This window comes from Lepidochelys kempii, chromosome 14 (genome assembly GCF_965140285.1).
Source record: "Lepidochelys kempii isolate rLepKem1 chromosome 14, rLepKem1.hap1, whole genome shotgun sequence".
In the NCBI taxonomy this organism is placed as follows: domain Eukaryota; kingdom Metazoa; phylum Chordata; order Testudines; family Cheloniidae; genus Lepidochelys; species Lepidochelys kempii.
Window position 1 is genome coordinate 4,046,981 of NC_136393.1, and position 19,740 is coordinate 4,066,720.

At 50.7% G+C, this 19,740-nt stretch overlaps 1 protein-coding gene across 9 annotated transcripts in view; it reads left to right on the forward strand.

Moving 5' to 3' along the window:
- The first annotated feature begins 2,933 nt into the window (after positions 1-2,933).
- Positions 2,934-19,740, forward strand: part of SLC39A11 (solute carrier family 39 member 11) — a 404,617-nt gene continuing 387,810 nt past the window's right edge. For 3 of the 9 annotated variants that reach the window (XR_012154971.1, XM_073312119.2, XM_073312120.2), the window contains exons 1-3: positions 2,934-3,009; positions 5,139-5,272; positions 6,996-7,034. Coding sequence is in view for 8 of the 9 variants with exons in the window: in XM_073312119.2 (XP_073168220.1) it covers positions 5,165-5,272; positions 6,996-7,034 (147 nt within the window). In the remaining variant the exon portion in view is untranslated. Of the gene's footprint in view, positions 3,010-3,070; positions 3,789-4,747; positions 4,925-5,138; positions 5,273-6,995; positions 7,035-19,740 lie in introns of those variants that run through there. The other 6 variants (XM_073312114.2, XM_073312115.2, XM_073312116.2 and 3 more) reach the window with 6 other exon arrangements.

Here is a 19,740-nt window from a genome sequence, read left to right on the forward strand (position 1 = left end):
TCCACCATTAATTTTAACAACCATTATCATTTCCCTGACACCGCTGCTTATTTGCCTCCTTCACACTTTCCCAGTTGTTTGCTTCCTTCCTTGGGTCTCATCCATTCATGGTCACAACATCTGAATTCTTCTTTATGTCTGACAGTTTCCTTTCCAACACCGAACAGACTGTGTGGTGCCCGTCTTGAATTCCTTCTCTGTCTTGAATTCAGGTGTGGGTTATTTAAAAACAAACAAGCCGCCCATTGGAACTGGGGCCGGGTATCCTGAAAACAGTCAGATTGGAGAGCAGCCCTCTGTGGTATTTGCATATGGAGGTCTGATGGTGCCAGGCGTTCAGAAGAGCTCAGCACATTGGGTTCTTTTTTGCAAACCTGGGCAGGAGAATCACAATGGGGGCTGCTGGGTGCTGAGCCCTGGAAGACCTGCCCCAAGGGAAGCGGTGCCCTATGCTAATAATTCACTGTGGGCAGGAAAACATATTGAACATAAATATAATCCCTGTAAACTTTTTGGGGTAGTTTTGGGAGCTGGCCGCCTTTTATGTTTGCCCAGCATCCACATTGTGAGGGCCACTGGAAATACATGTTTATTATTATTTATGAACTATCACATGGAAAGAAAGAAAGAAAGATCAGTATTGCAAAAGGGCAGGGAAAATCAGCGCCACACAGTTAACCAGCAGTAGCTATTTACTTGTAACTGGAGCAACCAGGAAGGAAAAAAGAAATCTTTTCTTTCTGTTTCCTGCTTCTCGATGGTAGATAATTTCCCAGCCAGTAGAGGGTATTTTTCCCCACGCACCCCTCTATGGCCTGGAGCCTGGAAAACGCTCCATATTGGTGGACCAACCCCTGCACTTTTATGCATCCTGCACCACCCAATCAATCCCAGATACCTGGGCGCCCACCTACTTGCCAGTGCCCACTCACCTTCCCCATCCCCGCTACACACCCTCCCTCCCATCTGCAGTCCACCCCTGTTGGGTGTACTGGCCATACATTGAGGATTAGGGTTATGTGCCCAGAAATGAGGGTGATTTGCACAGGTGGAACTCTGCAGAACGGGGCAGCTACGTCGAACGATTACCATAGGGCAAATACAATAATGACTGGCACAGGGTGCTGCTTACTCCGGATTCAGACCAAAGTGGGGTTGTAACTAGGCTGATCACTTGACCCTTATTTTAAAGGATGTCTCTTATAGAATCATAGAATATCAGGGTTGGAAGGCACCTCAGGAGGTCAGCTAGTCCAACCCCCTGCTCAAAGCAGGACCAATCCCCAATTAAATCATCCCAGCCAGGGCTTTGTCAAGCCTGACCTTAAAAACTTCTAAGGAAGGAGATTCCACCACCTCCCTAGGTAACGCATTCCAGTGTTTCACCACCCTCCTAGTGAAAAAGTTTTTCCTAATATCCAATCTAAACCTCCCCCACTGCAACTTGAGACCATTACTCCTTGTCCTGTCCTCTTCTACCACTGAGAATAGTCTAGAACCATCCTCTCTGGAACCACCTCTCAGGTAGTTGAAAGCAGCTATCAAATCCCCCCTCATTCTTCTCTTCCGCAGACTAAACAATCCCAGTTCCCTCAGCCTCTCCTCATAAGTCATGTGTTCCAGACCCCTAATCATTTTTGTTGCCCTTCGCTGGACTCTCTCCAATTTTTCCACATCCTTCTTGTAGTGTGGGGCCCAAAACTGGACACAGTACTCCAGATGAGGCCTCACCAATGTCGAATAGAGGGGAACGATCACGTCCCTCGATCTGCTGGCAATGCCCCTACTTATACATCCCAAAATGCCATTGGCCTTCTTGGCAACAAGGGCACACTGCTGACTCATATCCAGCTTCTCGTCCACTGTCACCCCTAGGTCCTTTTCTGCAGAACTGCTGCCGAGCCATTCGGTCCCTAGTCTGTAGCTGTGCATTGGATTCTTCCGTCCTAAGTGCAGGACCCTGCACTTATCCTTATTGAACCTCATCAGATTTCTTTTGGCCCAATCCTCCAATCTGTCTAGGTCCCTCTGTATCCTATCCCTGCCCTCCAGCGTATCTACCACTCCTCCCAGTTTAGTATCATCCGCAAATTTGCTGAGAGTGCAATCCACACCATCCTCCAGATCATTTATGAAGATATTGAACAAAACCGGCCCCAGGACCGACCCCTGGGGCACTCCACTTGATACCGGCTGCCAACTAGACATGGAGCCATTGATCACTACCCGTTGAGCCCGACAATCTAGCCAGCTTTCTACCCACCTTATAGTGCATTCATCCAGCCCATACTTCTTTAACTTGCTGACAAGAATACTGTGGGAGACCGTGTCAAAAGCTTTGCTAAAGTCAAGAAACAATACATCCACTGCTTTCCCTTCATCCACAGAACCAGTAATCTCATCATAAAAGGCGATTAGATTAGTCAAATTAGTGCCTGAAAGAAGCCAATCGAGGATGCACTTTGTCCCTTATCGAATCTACCTGCCGGCAAAGGCTCAGCCAGCACAGTGCAAAGGGAGGACTTTGCACACCGACTCTGGCAACCAGCTGTGTCCTGCAATTCACAGAATCACAGAATCTCAGGGTGGGAAGGGGCCTCAGGAGGGCACCCAGTCCCACCCCCTGCTCAGAGCAGGACCGATCCCCGGCTAGTCCCTTTCTCTCCTCGAACCTCGTCCGGAGGTTGCACTGCCCCAAGAGCCGAGGGAAGCGGGAGCAGGCGAGGCAGCCCGGCCGGCCAGGACAGCAATGCGTTTTGCTCGCGAGGGCGGAGGAGCGAGAAGCGTGACCCGGCAAAGCCGCCAGCTCGGGAAAGCGCCCGCCCGCTTGGCTTTGCCAGCCCCGCGCGGGGCGAACCATAGAATCGATGCCTCCGCCCGCGTCCCTCCGGATTTGCCGCCGCGGCAGAAGTGGGCGGGCCCCGCAGGGGTGGCCGCGAGACACGTGTGCGGGGCCGGGGCGGGGGAGCCGGAAGCGGCCGCGGGAGCCGGAGCCGCGGCGGGGCTGGGGTAGGAGCTGGGGGCAGCGGCCGGGGGGGGGTGTCCCTGCATTGCATTGCATTGCATTGCACTGCACTGCACTGCACGCAGTGAGTTGGTGTTTCCCGCATGTCCCGGGGAGGGGCCCGCTGCAGACCAGAGTAACAAGTGCCCCCCCCCGCCGGCCCCGCATGCTCTGCTTGGGAGCCGCAAAGAGCCCGCAAGCCAAGTCACGCTGGGGTGGCCGCAGGGCTGGCGGGGGTTAAACTTGCTGGCCCCTAGCCGGTGGGCGTGTCAAGGAGCCCCCCCCTTTGCCCCCCCCGGGCGTGCAAAGAAGTAACCCCGCGCTGGGGGGGGCCCCCTTGCTGCGGGTGCCTGGGGGTGTCATGCGGGGCCGTGCCGGGCCGGGCCGTGCCGTGCCGGCGCTCTTCCCCGCCCCTGCCCCGGGCTGTGACCCTGGGGAGAGCGGGACCTGCAACCGCAGCGGCTTCTTAGTGATGTGGCAGGTGCTGGGTGGCCCCGGGGAGGGTGAAACTCTCGGGAGGTGCCAGTCCTGGCCTGTTACAAGCCGGCCTGGTGGGGTGCGGTTGGTGAACCCCTGCTTAGGGGGGAGGTTGCGAATGAAGGTGTAAGACTGCAGGGTATCAGGGCCCCGCTCTGTTTTGTTTTCGGGGCAGGACTTTGGAGGAGAAAAGGGACCTTGAAAAGACGGTTTCAGAGGAGCAGCCGGGTTAGTCGGTATTCGCAAAAAGAAGAGGAGGACTGGTGGCACCTTAGGGACTAACCAATGTATTTGAGCATCAGCTTCCGTGAGCTACAGCTGTGTCTGACGCTGCGAGCCACGCGTACCCGCGTGGGCCGGTTTGGGCGAAGAGCGGGATTTGAAGTCTTTAGGGTGGATCGTAGAGCTGGGCTCGGTGTTGAGCTTTTGTGGTGAAGTAGGGAAAGTTGGAGCAGCGGAGGCTGGCATTTTTGTTAGCCTTTAACTGTAAGTTCAACAGGTAGAAAGAATCTGCACAGATCTCTAAAGAGAGGGTACAGAGACGTGGTAATACGAGTGCTTTTGTTTTTTTTTTAAAGTCATGGTTGGCAGAGAGAAATATCTCAGTAAATGTCTCCTTGGGGGGGAGATGATATAACTACTTCACATTATCTGGGCATTCCTCAGATGAAATAATAAAACATCTGTGTTCCTTTCCGTACATGATTGGTTGCTCCTGAATAATAATATTTCAGAAGTATCCAAGTACCCTATCTGTCGCTGGCTTAGCTCTCCTTTTCCTGCACAACAGAAGTGTCTGCAAACTATCAGTGCAATGAAAATAGTGCTGTGAGTGCACGAATATTCAAAATGCTGACGTGGGGTAAAACTGTTTTCGGCAAAAGTACGTGGAAAGTGGTGTGCGCGCTTTGGAGTGGCGTAAGCAGACACTTCTCTGGTGCAGTCCAAGTGTAATGGAAAAGAGCGAATGCATTCTTTTGCTCAGGGTGAGGAGGGTGTGCAGACTGAATTGCATCTTGCTTCTCATTTTTGAGGGGTGAATGGAAAAAGGGCTAGAAAGGGAAGTGGGAAGACCAAAGGTGGATGTAGGAAACTGCTTGTGGGGGTAGGATTGAAATGGTACTTGCTTTTCACTTGTTTTTTGAAACTTTCTAAAATATCAACACTGCTAGGACTGTAACGCTTGGTTTTTCTTTTTAAATCACTCCACACGTTGACAAACCTTTGTGGGCCTTGATCCTGCCTTGGATTGGATCACCATCATAGTCTGTGAGGAGCTACATGGGCTCAGGTGTGCCAATGGCAGGATTTCAACCCCCCAAACGCTGACATTCTGCCAGCCTGCCTGAACCAGAAAAGGTTCATACACAACAGTGAAACGGACCAGAGGAGGTTCGTTGTTGATGCGGAGTGAAATGCAGGCAAGCCTCCTGGGTACTCGATGTAAGCGACAGCTGTCGTTAGTAATAGAAGGGCTTGTTTTTTCAGAAGTGCTGAGGACCTACAGCTCTGTAGAGAGCAACAGGGACTTAGCCCTTCTGAGAACCAGGCCCTAAGGAGCTGCTGTTGATAACAGGGAAGGGATGTCTTGTCCTCTGTAATGCCTGAGTTTTTATGTTGCCGCTGTCTCTTTCCTAATGTACCAAATCTCTTTTAGGCCAGTAAAACCCGAGTGTGTTCAGCATGATCCAAAACTGCAGTCCGGTGGTCCAGGCGCTGCTCGGGACTTTATTTACCTGGGGGCTGACAGCTGCTGGCTCTGCGCTAGTCTTTGTATTTTCCAGTGGCCAGGTGGGTGTTGCCGTTCAGTTCTGAAAACTCATTCCTCCTTCCAGACAAGATTTCTGTGTGATCAATACAAAATAATTAGGCCCTGATTCTGCCTGTATGGCTCTGACTTATGGATGGGAAGAGGGGAGTCTTAATTTGCATTTTATGATGTTGGAGGGAGTCTCCTTCCAACCCCTGCTCCCTCGTAAATCCAGCTCTCAGATGCGTACCTATGCATTTATGCCCCACAAGCAAAAATCTTTTGCATTTATTTTCCTCTGTGGGGTGGGGTGGGGGGGAGGAATGGTGGGGGGAGGGGAGGGAGGAAGATCGGTGTTAGATTACAACTGTAAAGCCATCGAATGTGGTTCTTCTCAGGAAATGGGATGTGGAAAGACAGTTTCTTCCTCAACAGGTCTCCCTCCCTGTGTATGCACAAGCAGGAGAGCATGTTTTAATTATAAAAAGTAGCTCATACTCCTGCTGGCCCTCTGGAGCCAGTGCAGCTGTGAGAGAGGGAGCTGGATTCTGTTCTGACTCATGAATCAGCAGTGATATTGTTGACCAAGTTCCAGCTCCTTGGCAAAGTTTAGTTGCTGGGTGTAACTGAGTGGCCTACATTGCTGGCGATGGTGCATGAGAAGGAAAGATCCCTGCTTGGCTCTCTGATGCGAGGTGTTTTCAGTCTGGGAGTCTCGACTCTGGAATGGCCCAGATCCATTCACCATCACAGCATCCTGCAAGGACCGGCTGCTTTCTCAAGCTTTTGGGAGCAAGGGGTGAGCAGGCGGCTTAGGTCTGCAGCTGGAGTGGATTCTTCTCTGCTGCTTTTACATCTGTGATGGACGGTGACTTTATTCGGAACTTGGGTCAGTTCCGGACTCCGGGGTTGAACAAGCGGAGACTCTGCTGTGGCCCTTTGTCTCCGAAGCCGCCTTCTGGAAAGCGGCAGGCCTGTGTCAGTGTTTCCTTCGGCTTTCATCCTGCTTTCCCAGCCTCTTTCTTATTGAAGCTCTTCTTGGATGACTTATTCAGAAGCCTGGTTTTGAAGGGAGAGTCCCTTAGCAGTAGTATAGTACTTTTTTCCCCTTGAGGAAGGGAGAATCACGCTGTGAGTGAGCTAGGCAGCGGGCAACCCTGAATAATTGAGAGGCTGTGCAGTCAGTTGACTGATATTCTGGTTTCAGCAGTTTCTGGATAGAAACCAAACTTGAGAGAAAACTGAAGAACTGCAGACAAGGCGCTCACCTGGCAGAGGCAAAGCACAGCCTAAACTTTAAGTCCGTTCTTAGGTCCCCCTTTATATAGCAGGGCAGTACCTAGGAAGGTGCTAAAGACTCACTGAAGCCAAAATGGGACTTAAGCATGTGCTTAAAATTAACCCTGAGAAGTTAGGCACATGCTTGAGAGGAAGGAGCACCTAGCGGTTAGGGTGCCAGCCTGGGGCCCAGGGGACCCAAGTTCCCTGCTCTACCAGAGACCCTGTGACACTGGGAAAATCACTTCGTGCCTCTGTGCCTCAGTTTCCCATCTGTAAAGTGGGGATAGTTGCACTACTTCCCAGGGATGTCTTGTACATTAAAGATTGGGCGGCACTCAAATACTGCAGTAATGGCAGCATATGAGGATCTTAGAATCAGGGCCAGAGCTGCGAACTCCCCTCAGCGCTGCTCTCATGCTGTAAGCTGTTGCACCTTGCTTCTTTTAGCAGTTGGAAAATTAAATGCTCTGTTTTAATTTTCAGAGGCGAATCCTAGATGGAAGCCTGGGCTTTGCTGCTGGGGTAAGTACAGCACCCACTGGGGCATCCTCATTCTGCTCGTCATCTGCTGCACGTACTCTCCTAAACCACCCCCATGCTTCATCTGGCTGTGTCATTGCATGGATGTTTCTGGTGTGTGTCCAAGATCTAATTAGGGCTACGTGAGGCAGGGGAGGAATCTGGTAAAGCAGCGGTTCCAAACTTTTGCAACCTGAGGGCCCCTATTTTGATTTAAAAGATTTTGTGGACCCCCAAACTCCCCACTCAGCCACAGGCCCCACCCTACCCCACCTCTTCTGCCCCCGCTCTACCTCTGCCCCTCCTCTTCTCCATCTCTTTCCACCCCCTCCCACAAGCGCACCCCTGTCCCCGCTCCTCTCCCTCCCTCCCAGCGCCTCCTGCACGCTGGGGAACCGAGGGTACTCCAGGGGGTCTGCTGGCCCTGATGATCAACTCCTCCCACCCCCTCCCAGCGCCTCCTGCACACTGGGGAACAGGTTTGAGAAAGATTCAAGTCCTGTCCCGGTGCCTCCTAGGTGAGGTTAGAGGTGGTGCAGCGAGGGCAGATGCAGGTGTCCGTCTGGCACAAAGCAGGATTTTTCACCTGTGGTGGGTGTGGTCTTCACGTTCAGTGCTGCTCGTCTGGATTTTCTGAATTGTGCCCCTTACAGCTTCCTCCTCTGGATAGGAAAAGCAAAAGAACCCTGATCCTGCGGAGACTGATGCGTGTGGCTCACTTGGTCTCTGAGTAACCCAGCGAGCTCAGGTGCTTGAAGTCCGCAGGGGGCAGTTGAGCCTTTACATGATTCGGGCCTAGATCAACAGCCTCATGTAAACTGAATGCTTATTAGGAGACTGTATTCCTGCAAGGCACGCGGTAATTCAGGGGATGTGTTGAAGAGCTGGCTTAAACTGCATCAGGGCAGGCTGGTGGAAAACCTCCAGAGGATTCGGGTGAGCTTGTATCTTGTATTCTGAATTGGTAAATCACTGGCTTGTCTTCTGGGAGCTTGAATGTACATGGGCGGCTGAGCAACCGATGTAGAAATGTGTCTGGCTCTCAGTACTTAGAGGAAACTGGCTGGCCATTTCCCACTTCCTTTGGAGCGCTGCTGTGTCTGAGCCAGGCTGAGGTGCTGCCCAGCTTGCAAGGTACATGCCCCTTTCCAGGAGGCGTGTGGCAATGGTGAAAAGCCCGGGAGGAACGCTTTGGCTCCTGGCCCTGATGTCTGGCACAGGAAAGGAGGTCAAGATGCTCTGTTGCAGTGCATTGTGGGTGTGAAAGTGTTACTTTTTCAAGTCTGGCTCTGTGGCCACCCAGCACTGGGCACTGTTTCTTGTTCAGTTCTCTCCCAGAATGCTTTGGGGTCCGTGTTCCTAGCCAGTAGCATAATAAGGTGGCAGGTGGCTAGAGTTTTGGCCTTAGTTCAGAACCTCTTGGCTTGTCCCTCTAAACCGCACCTCTGTATCATTGTTCTAATCAGGCAGGTGTGGGTGAACGATGGCTAAATGGCTCGGCAAAACATACAGATGCTGGTTGATTGAGTGTGTATTCTGTATGTGTCAGCAACTCCTGGAGTACGGCAAATGCCCATCTGTGCTCGAGGCAAACTGGAAGCCCATTCACCTGTCAGCAGTGGATTTCTGGCTTCTTTGTTTTTCCTGCAGCAGTTAATAACGTTGCTAACAGCTAAAACTACCCTAGAAAGCTCTGATTGCTGGCCTGGCCCTCTCGGTGGAGCGTGCTGCGCAAACAAAGAAACCCAATTGTCCAGGTTTCCGGTTGGCATTAGTGGGCCCGAATTGCCAAAGTGCCATACAGGACAGGGTTGGGTTTAATTTGTTGCTTGCCTGTGCTGAGCCGTGCTGTACTGTTGGACTGAGGTTTCCGAACTGTGACTTGTTCACTGCTTGCTGGTGGTCTGCAGCCAGCCAGGCCGGGGTGACCCCTCATTTCCCGCTGGTAAAGCATGCTGAGCCCAGTTGGAAATCCATGAGGTGCTTTCCTGACGCTGCTGCTCCAGGTTGCTAGATGCTGTAGTTGCCACAAAGTTGCTGTGGGACTGCAGAAGAGGAGCCGCCTGCCGGATTTCCCTTCGGTCTTAAAATGTGGCCAACTCTGCAGAACTCTGAGAGCCGCCGTGCCAGGACATTAACCTCCTGAAAGGAGCATTTCTGTGCAAGTGTAGGGGGGATGGAGGAATTGCTGGGCCCCATTGGTCTGTTTAATGTCTTTTAACAGAGATGATATCCTCACGTCTCTCAGCACTCCTGCGTCCTGATGAGCTGTTGGCTGCAGCAGCGTCGTCTCCTCCGTGTATCTGCCTCTCCTCTCCAGCTGTCGCGCGTGGCCTCTCGTACCCTTCCGGGTTTGTTAACGGCTGCATTGTCTCTTGCCCCATCTGCCATCCTGCGAACCCCTCCCCGCTCTTCCTGGGCGGTAATGGGACCTCTCTGTGGCAACCGCCGCAACTTACTTGGATGGGAAAGTGTCAAATGTATTGTTAGCTCCCCTTAGATGAGACGTAGCAGTCAGAAACAAGGAGGAGAGCCAGTGCTGTGTGTGTCTCCAGCTAGCTCCCCCCCCGGGCTGCATGTGAAGAACGGCTGCTGCAGGAGACGGATGTGCAGGGTTGTTTTTGTGGTCATTGTTCGTCTGAGTGGGATAGAATGGCTGGGCTAAAGTTGGTTGGTTTGCCTTTGTTTTTCAAAGGTGGCATCTGAGATTTCTTCTCCTTTCTTGGGACAGGGAGTGTCTCTTTTAGTGTTTGTACAGCGCCTGGCACGCTGGGGTCCTGGTCAGTGACCGGGACTCCTTTGGGTTACACTAATAGAAATAATACACTTCGAAGGGTCTCGTCTTGCAGCAGTCCTTTGTCTGGGGATGGGAGGGGTGGTCGCTCAAGGGCAGTGTGTGTCCTGTTCTCTAACTCTGCCCCCAGCCTTTCTGCTCGCATGCTGAGCTGAATCTTGCTAGTCATGTTTTTCACCTATGAAAACATGATGCACCCAGGTGCTGGGCACATCCTTTGTTGGCTCTGCTTATGCTCCTCATTCCTGAGCCCCAGCACCTTCTGCTATTCCCGAGCTGCGCTCTTGATCGGTCCGACAGTACGCCTCCATCCTGATCCGCAGATTACCGTCTTAGTCGAGCTCTGCTGATGCTGTTCAGCCTAGAGCTGCCTAGCCCCCTCCCGCCCCGTCCTGCAGCAGTTCCTTCTGCATTCGCCTGGGGATCCTCCAGAGCTGTCTTGGCCTGGATATTTCTGTTCCCTGGCTGAACACGGTCACGGTGCTCACTGTCAGACTCACCAGACGTGACCTAAGTAAATGCCCAGCAGCAGCTAGGCTGAGAGCCCTGTTCTCCTGTCACCGAATGAACTGAACTGGGGGTCCCATTGCTTTAGGGGTGCACCATCCAGTTCTTCAGTCACATGTACCAAATTCACCAGCCTTGGTGGTTAAATAGATGCTGAAGAAACGGAGCTGCTGCCAGCAGCCTCCTGATGTGAGACTGGGCCCAGCATCCCCTTCAAATATCGCTGCAGTGTCGGTTTATTTAGAGTGACTGCCTCGTGGGTTCACTGGCTTGCTACTGTGTCCAAGTGCTGGCCATTAGCCGCGTCAACCAGACCGCCAAATGCTGGTATCGGCACAAGTTGGGGCCCGTCTCCTAGTCTCGTAGGTCTGTAGAATGAAACTAACAGCAACGGGATGATGGTTGGGTAGCTGCTGTTGGTTGGCATCTCCGGATGCCAGCTCTCTGGCAATTATGGAAAGACTCATGGGAGGACTGGCAACTTAAACCGGTCATGAGGTGGCCTCCCGGCAGTGCTAGAGATCTGGTTTCCGATCAGATGAAACACGCAAGGAGTGTGCTCCCAGCTTTGTCTTTGCTAGTGGGCTGGACAGTCGGTTATCACCGTGAGGGGTTTGTCCATGACGGATGGAATCTGAACTCATTGGCTTGCGATGCTTGGGTGTTCACACACCAGCGTGCCCAAAAACTTCCTCCGGGTGCTCCCAAGATTAGCAAGAAAGCTGGCCTGGCCCTGTCTGTTTAGAAAACCTCCAGATTCGGACTGGGCTGGATATAGCAATTTTAGAAACAAAGCAAGATGCTTGATATTGGGCAACGTAGCATTTGCCACTCTGGATCTGTGTTGGCTGCTACCCTGATACTGAGAGAGGTCCGTACCAGATGCTTCAGAGGAAGGTGCAAAACACAGCATCGTAGACCTCTACGGAGTAATCTATCCGTGGGTAGAGCTGTCCCAGGGTGGGAGCTGTGTGCATGCTGTCGGTCCATGGAGGCTGTAGGGCAGTGGTTCTCAAACTTTTTGTACTGGCCACCCCTTTCACACAGTAAGCCTCAGAGTGCAACTCCCCCTTAGGAGTTAAAAACACATTTATATTTAAAAGTGATATTTGTATGTTAATATCACTTTTCACAGCAGACTTACTAGTTGGGAGGTATGTACTCGTCACCCCCACTTAATAATCTCACGACCCCCAGTTTGAGAACCCCTGCTATAGAGGGCAGTGGTGTGGCTAAAGCCCCAAATGTTGTGATGAAAACGTATTCCTTAATGTCTGTGTATACCTTTTCCTGCAAAATCTGTATCAGATGGCTGTGTGTGTCTGGTAAAAGAGCAAAATAACTTCCTCCAAAGGCTGTTCTCAGCCCAGTTCCTCTGAAACGTCTAGTGTTGTGCAGCTGTTTATTGCTGGAGATGGTTTTGTTGCACAGTGCCCCTGGGTGATAGAATTCACTTGCATTTTAGGTTGGATTTTCTTCTGGGGATTTTTCCCCCACAGCTGGCTCCTGAAGAACGGGAGCCTGGCCTGATGATCTGCGCAGCTCTGGAGCAGTTCCCTAGGCAGCACAGCTGATTTGAGTTGGAGCTTCTGCTGGAGTTGCCTTTAGTTTTGGATGGGTGGACGTCCTGTGTTTGGTGCGGGATGCTGTTCCGAGTCCTCCTCTCTCGGGAGAAGTGGAGGGGGGCAGAGTGGAGGGGGTCCATGGAGCTGGGATCGTTTTGTGCTGGCGGGCAAAAATGCTCTGCCCCAGCTAGCACCTTGTGTCTCAGGATCTGAAAGTGCTTTATATACCTTAGTAAACTAAGCCTCACAAGTGTTAATTCTCCCCATTATGCAGATGGGAAAACTGAGGCACAGAGGTACTGAGTTACATGCTCGCGGTCACACAGGGAGTCTGTGGCAGAGCCGGGGATGGGACCATTTCCTGCCTCCGAGTCCTACCTTTTATTGAAAGGATGATTCTTCTGTATAAAAGCAGCTGCTCTTGTGGTTTCCTGGACCTAGACAGGGTGCAGAATAAGAGCAAAGTGGGGCTGAGGGTTATGTGAGCGTGAGACCAGATGCCTTTTGAGATGCATCCAGCAGTTACAAATCAGCTGTGAGTTACCGTGGGCATTCTTTTGAATCCCTAATGACACGACACTCTAACCTTTCCGAATCAGTTAGAAACTTCCCCTGGACCTCGCCTCTTTGTGTCGGCATCAAGCTTGGGCAGGAATAATTAATCTTAGCATGCTGCGTGCAGGGCTTTGAAACCAGTGTTTTCTGAGCACCAGGTGGCTTGCATGGAACCTAGAGGGAAATGAACTGGCGGGAACACGGCTGGAAGCCGGACTGAATTCCACTGTGCTGCTTGTTAATAAGCCAGGCTGTGAACTCTTCATTGCGGATAGCAAATGCCACAAGCTTTGTGGTATGTGGACTAGCTGGAGCAAGAAAGGCTATTCACTGCTCCTATCCAACCTTGACCTGCTTCGTTAAGTGACCAAAGGAGCAATACAGAAAGAGATTAATTCCTTCCTGTACAAAATAGGATGGGAAAACAGACTTATAAAAGGCCATGGGTAGAGAATTTTGCTATTTCTTAATCCCCCTTCAAAAGCTGTTTCTTTAGGTTGCTGTTACTGTGACACTGCGCCGGTCTTGGATTATTTTGATCGTTAAATATGTTTCTGCTAAACCCTTGTTTCTCCCTTTGATTGCAGGTTGCGAATAAGTTGTCGGTGTCTCTTGCAGCCAAGGCGCAGAGGAAGTCTGTTTTGCTTCTTGTTATATACAAAGCCTCTTTCCACAGCAAAAGCTTGCCCATTAAAAAGCAAGCGCAAAAGCAGTGAACTGCTGGTTGTGATTGAACAACCCTACAATAACAAACCAGCAGGGCCAGCCCCATTGCTCACAATCAACCCTGAGAGAAATTGCTTTACCAACAGGCTGGTGTTTGTTCCGTTAGTCAGAATAGTTTCTCCTGCTTTGCTGGGATTCCTGCTATCTCCGCTCTAAACTGGGCTCCCTGGCATGCCCTGGGGTTAAATCCATGGGTAAATAATGTGATGGAGTGTCATAGGGTGATTGCACTACTGTACCCAGCCCATGTCTATACGCAAACCTCTTCCGCATGCAGACATGCACCAGGTGCTGGGAGAATAGCTTTCTGCATCCATAAGGATGGAAGAGCTAAAGAGTGCCTCTCTCCAGAGACGCAGATGAGATGCTGACCTTGACTTTCTGTGCTAAAGCAACATGATGTGTGAAGTGGAGTGCCTTGAAAATTGCTTTGAGCTTTGGCCTCCACTGCGTTTTGTTCAGCGGATGGAGGGAAGAGAGGCAGAAGCTAGCTTTTTTAAAACGTCTTTATTATTATTTATTTATTCTCTCTGTTTTGCCTTCAGACACCCTCAATCTCTGGGTTTTGAAGTGAAGATTCGTAACTGGGGATCCAAATTACGTGCAAAGAACTCAAATTCTTGATAATGGTCCATCGCGTTGTCTTTTTGGCCGTGCATTGCCAGCTTTTCAACGCTATGATAATTTCTGGTCCTCTTGGTTCTTGTCACTGGTCTTTTGGTTCAGAGGAACGCTTCTAGACTGGTTTCAGAGTAACAGCTGTGTTAGTCTGTATTTGCAAAAAGAAAAGGAGTACTTGTGGCACCTTAGAGACTAACCAATTTATTTGAGCATGAGCTTTCGTGAGCTACAGCTCACTTCATCGGATGCATACTGTGGAAACTGCAGCAGACTTTATATACACACAGAGATCATGAAACAATACCTCCTCCCACCCCACTGTCCTGCTGGTAATAGCTTATCTAAAGTGATCATCAAGTTGGGCCATTTCCAGCACAAATCCAGGTTTTCTCACCCTCCACCACCCCACACACAAACTCACTCTCCTGCTGGTAATAGCTCATCCAAAGTGACAACTATCTACACAATGTGCATGATAATCAAGGTGGGTCATTTCCTGCACAAATCCAGGTTCTCTCACCCCCATCCAAAAACCACACACACAAACTCACTATCCTGCTGGTAATAGCTCATCCAAAGTGACCACTCTCCCTACAATGTGCATGGTAATCAAGGTGGGCCATGTCCAGCACAAATCCAGGCTTTCTCACACCCCCCCCCCCTTTTCCCGGGGACACACACACACACACAAACTCACTCTCCTGCTGGCAATAGCTCATCCAAACTGACCACTCTCCAAGTTTAAATCGAAGTTTAACCAGAATGTCTGGGGGGGGGAGGGGTAGGAAAAAACAAGGGGAAATAGGCTACCTTGCGTAATGACTTAGCCACTCCCAGTCCCTATTTAAGCCTAAATTAATGGTATCCAATTTGCAAATGAATTCCAATTCAGCAGTTTCTCGCTGGAGTCTGGATTTGAAGTTTTTTGTTTTAAGATAGCGACCTTCATGTCTGTGATTGCGTGACCAGAAAGATTGAAGTGTTCTCCGACTGGTTTATGAATGTTACAATTCTTGACATCTGATTTGTGTCCATTTATTCTTTTACGTAGAGACTGTCCAGTTTGACCAATGTACATGGCAGAGGGGCATTGCTGGCACATGATGGCATATATCACATTGGTGGATGTGCAGGTGAACGAGCCTCTGATAGTGTGGCTGATGTTATTAGGCCCTGTGATGGTGTCCCCTGAATAGATATGTGGGCACAGTTGGCAACGGGCTTTGTTGCAAGGATAAGTTCCTTGGTTAGTGGTTCTGTTGTGTGGTATGTGGTTGTTGATGAGTATTCGCTTCAGGTTTGGGGGGCTGTCTGTAGGCAAGGACTGGCCTGTCTCCCAAGATTTGTGAGAGTGTTGGGTCATCCTTTAGGATAGGTTGTAGATCCTTAATAATGCATTGGAGGGGTTTTAGTTGGGGGCTGAAGGTGACGGCTAGTGGCGTTCTGTTATTTTCTTTGTTAGGCCTGTCCTGTAGTAGGTAACTTCTGGGAACTCTTCTGGCTCTATCAATCTGTTTCTTCACTTCCGCAGGTGGGTAGTGTAGTTGTAAGAATGCTTGATAGAGATCTTGTGGGTGTTTGTCACTGTTTGAGGGGTTGGAGCAAATGCGGTTGTATCGCAGAGCTTGGCTGTAGACGATGGATCGTGTGGCGTGGTCAGGGTGAAAGCTGGAGGCATGTAGGTAGGAATAGCGGTCAGTAGGTTTCCGGTATAGGGTGGTGTTTATGTGACCATTGTTTATTAGCAGTGTAGTGTCCAGGAAGTGTATCTCTTGTGTGGACTGGACCAGGCTGAGGTTGGTGGTGGGATGGAAGTTGTTGAAATCATGGTAGAATTCCTCAAGGGCTGCTTTTCCATGGGTCCAGATGATGAAGATGTCATCAATATAGCACAAGTAGAGTAGGGGCTTTAGGGGACGAGAGCTGAGGAAGCGTTGTTCTAAATCAGCCATAAAAATGTTGGCATACTGTGGGGCCCTGCGGGTACCCATAGCAGTGCCGCTGATCTGAAGGTATACATTGTCCCCAAATGTAAAATAGTTATGGGTAAGGACAAAGTTCAGCCACCAGCTTAGCCGTGACATTATCGGGGATAGTGTTCTTGACGGCTTGAAGTCCATCTTTGTGTGGAATGTTGGTATAGAGGGTTTCTACATCCATAGTGGCCAGGATGGTGTTATCAGGAAGATCACCGATGGATTGAAGTTTCCTCAGGAAGTCAGTGGTGTCTCGAAGGTAGCTGGGAGTGCTGGTAGCGTAGGGCCTGAGGAGGGAGTCTACATAGCCAGACAATCCTGCTGTCAGGGTGCCAATGCCTGAGATGATGGGGCGCCCAGGATTTCCAGGTTTATGGATCTTGGGTAGTAGATAGAATATCCCAGGTCGGGGATCCAGGGGTGTGTCTGTGCGGATTTGATCTTGTGCTTTTTCAGGAAGTTTCTTGAGCAAATGCTGTAGTTGCTTTTGGTAACTGTCAGTGGGATCACAGGGTAATGGCTTGTAGAAAGTGGTGTTGGAGAGCTGCTGAGCAGCCTCTTGTTCATATTCCGACCTATTCATGATTGACTGGTCTTGGTCTGTATGTCGCTTCAGACCAGTGGAACGTTCAGTCCTGGTATGAGTAAAGCCTGAATCCGCTGCCCTTTTGAAGAACCCACAGTACGTGATCTAAACGGCTGCAAATGGCTCTTGGTTTTTGGGTGCTTAACTTGGGACATCTAAAGGGACCCTGGAATTGAGCTTTGGAGGGGGCTGCCATGGGAAAAACACCACCCCTGGTGCTGACAAGAACAGGTGTGTTTCCGAAGGTGGGTGCTGGGCACTTCCTGAAAATCAGGCCCCTTTTTAAGATGTTTTGAATTGAGCACCCAAAATCCCTAGTGAGTCACTCTTGAAAATGTATGCCTGTGCTTTGCAAAGGGACGCTCGTGGGCTTCTGAATAGAACGTCATGCTTGAGATGTTCTTGCCCCATCTAGCTGGGGTTTTGTGTTTCGCCTTTGGTCCTGGCAGGGGCGTTGGAACAACTTGTGTAGTGTATTGTATAGTGCAGGTGCTGAGTACCATTGAACCAAACTCTAAACGCTGTATACGATGGAAACCACTTCCAACCAGGGGGTGCTGCCGCACCCCTAGTTTCAGCACCTGTGAGTCCCGGAGTGTCTTTAACAAAGCTTCAGTACGAGGTTTTGTTGTTTTATCAATGCCCCTCTGCAAGGAAAACGGCAGTGTGCTCCAAGTCTTGAGGAAGGACGGCCCAGTGGTTAAGGCACCAGCCTGGGATTTGAGAAGCCAGGGTTCAGTTCCCTGCTCTGCCACAAACATCCTGCCTGACGTTGGGCAAGTCACTTAGTCTCTCCCTGTCTCAATTCCCCGCTTGCAAACTGGGGATAATAGCACTGCCCTACCTCTCAGGAGGGTTGTGTATACTGAAGGCTGAAGTGATTAAGACCCTATCACCACGGTAACTAATAACCTGGAGGTGGGCATCTGATGTGGGGTCCAGACATCGTGTGCTCCGAGGGCGTGAGCCTGCGAAGTGCTGTCTAATCCCACTGAAGTTTACCGTACCTAAACACACAGTCAGCTTCACAGGTGGCCCAACTTTCCATCTTCCCTCGCTGCATTGGAGTTCAGTTCACTGCCCTCAGAAAAGGGGAGAGCTTTAAACAGCACCTGACTCATCTGGTGTTGAATCTTCCCTTTCAGGGCAGGATAAAACCACATTGGGAACATGCAAAGCTGAGATGCCTACCCAAGCGCGAGGCCCATTCTTGGTATCGGCACCTTAATGAGGCAAAGTTCCTTCTTGCTGAAAAGTTTGACAGATGAAACGTTTTCTTGAGTGTTTCCCCCCACCCTGCATGGTTTCTTCTGTTGATGGAGATCTCCCTTCTCCCTCCCTTGCAAGGCTTGTGGCTCTAATTTGGTACATCCTTAAAATTGCTGCTCCCGATGAAACCACGGCAAAAGCCTACGGTCTGGTCTCGCATCAGCCCTGTGGGGTGGTGACAACGTACCGTGCTGCTGCTTAGCAACAGACTGTCTTCGCTGCAAAAATGGGTGTGTTTTCACAATGCATCGAGATCGCTAATGTGATGGAAAATCCTGCTGGAGACAGGGCACGGAGGACTGCTTTTAACTTGGTATCGAGTGTCAGGGTCAACCCTGTGTGAAGTCACCTGGGGTTTACTTTGGCTAGCTACACCAAGTGAGAATGACAGCGTCTTGTCTCCGGCGCACGGGAGACATCTCAATGTACAGCGCACTCTCATTAGCAGTGAAGCCATGGGCCGAGCTGGGATCGCCCAGTTGCTGTGCTTACACCGGCAAAGCATGAAATCACAGGGGGGCCCCCCCCCTCGCATGGTGGCTGTTCCTTGTCCCTGGTGACAAAGTGAAACTAAAACCCTGCCAGGTCCCATTAGTAGGGACCCTGGAATTGAGCTTTGGAGGGGGCTGCCATGGGACAAACACCACCGGTGCTAACAAGAAGAGATGTTCTTCCCCCCCCCCCAGCAGGGAGGTTTGCATTACCATAGAGTGGTCCTTCTCCAGCAGATTGTTGTGCCCAGTCTTTGGTTAGATGGAGGATCCTGGTGCTAAGGAAGGATGGTTTAGTGGTTAGGGCGCTAGCCTAAGACTTGGGAGACCTGAATTCAACTCCCGGACTCTCTCTGTGGTCTTGGGTGAGTCGCTTGGCTGCTCTGTGCCTCAGTTTCCCCATCTGTCAAAGGGAACTAGTCCCAAGCTCCTGGGGATGTTGTGAGGATAGACACACTAAACATTCTGAGATGCTCCAATAGCGTGTTAGTGGGGGCCATATCCAAGAAATAATGGGCAGGGCAAGGTTTGGTTCCCCGGTTAAAATTGGTGCATGGCACAGCCTTCTTTGAACCCGCATGAGTCTGGCTGTGGGAAGCCCAATCTTTGCTAGGGAAGGCTGGCGCACACCTGCCGCTGCACCGGCATTGTGTTATTGAGCTAAGAAATTAAAACACCTCCACTTCCTGGCTTTGTTTGCTGCTCGTTCTCAGGCTGGCAGGAGATGCTGCCACCTCTGGTGACTGTGACACATCCAGCAAAGGTGCTGGGCTGCCAGAGGCATCTTTGTATTAAAATGCACAGCTTCCTTTCCTGCCAGTCTCCACGCTCTCCCTTCCCTCCTCTTCATCCTCGGGTTCAGAGCAGCCCCGGCGGATTTATGGACAACATTCAGTCTTGGCTCCGGAGCATTTAATTAACATCTCCAAATTTATTTTGTTTCCGAGACATTCTAAAGCCATGCATGAGCGTACAAGGGCCAGACTCTGCTTTTTGTTGCATGCACAGCTCCCATTGCATGTCTGAGAGCACCCTGTATTTTTGGATTGCAGAAGATAAGCTGAGCCCCCGGTTCTGTCTCTGCCTGCGCCCTGGCTAGCAGTAGTTCCCGTAGTTCCAGTGGGTAGCCACTCACTTACAATTGCGTGTGGGGTGGTGGTGGTGGTTTTTTCTTTTCACTCCCTTGGTACTAGCCCATTGATGCCTCCTGGGTTTCTTTCAGTTAGACATTGCATTGGATGGGATCTCCCACTGGCACGTGTGATTGATCCCAAGGCAATGTCTTGTGGAGCACAGAGCAGGGAAATAGGAGTCAGGGTTTTATTTGTGCCTCTGCCATAGGCTTGCTTAGTGACCTTGGGCAAGTCACTTAACTTGGCTTTGTCTTGCTTTTTTCCTGTCTGCCAAGTGGGACTAAAACTTCCTATCCTATAGGTTCGTATTGGGGTTGGATGCTCGAATGTTTGCTTTGAGCGACTAGTATGAAAGGCGCTATAGAAGGGCGGAGGGTCAGCTGAGTGGATAACCAAGCTGGCCATACTTATAGGAGGGATGAGGGCTCCCTAACCAGAACCCCAACAAGGGATGTGCTGTGAATAGAGGAGCAATACCCGTAGCCT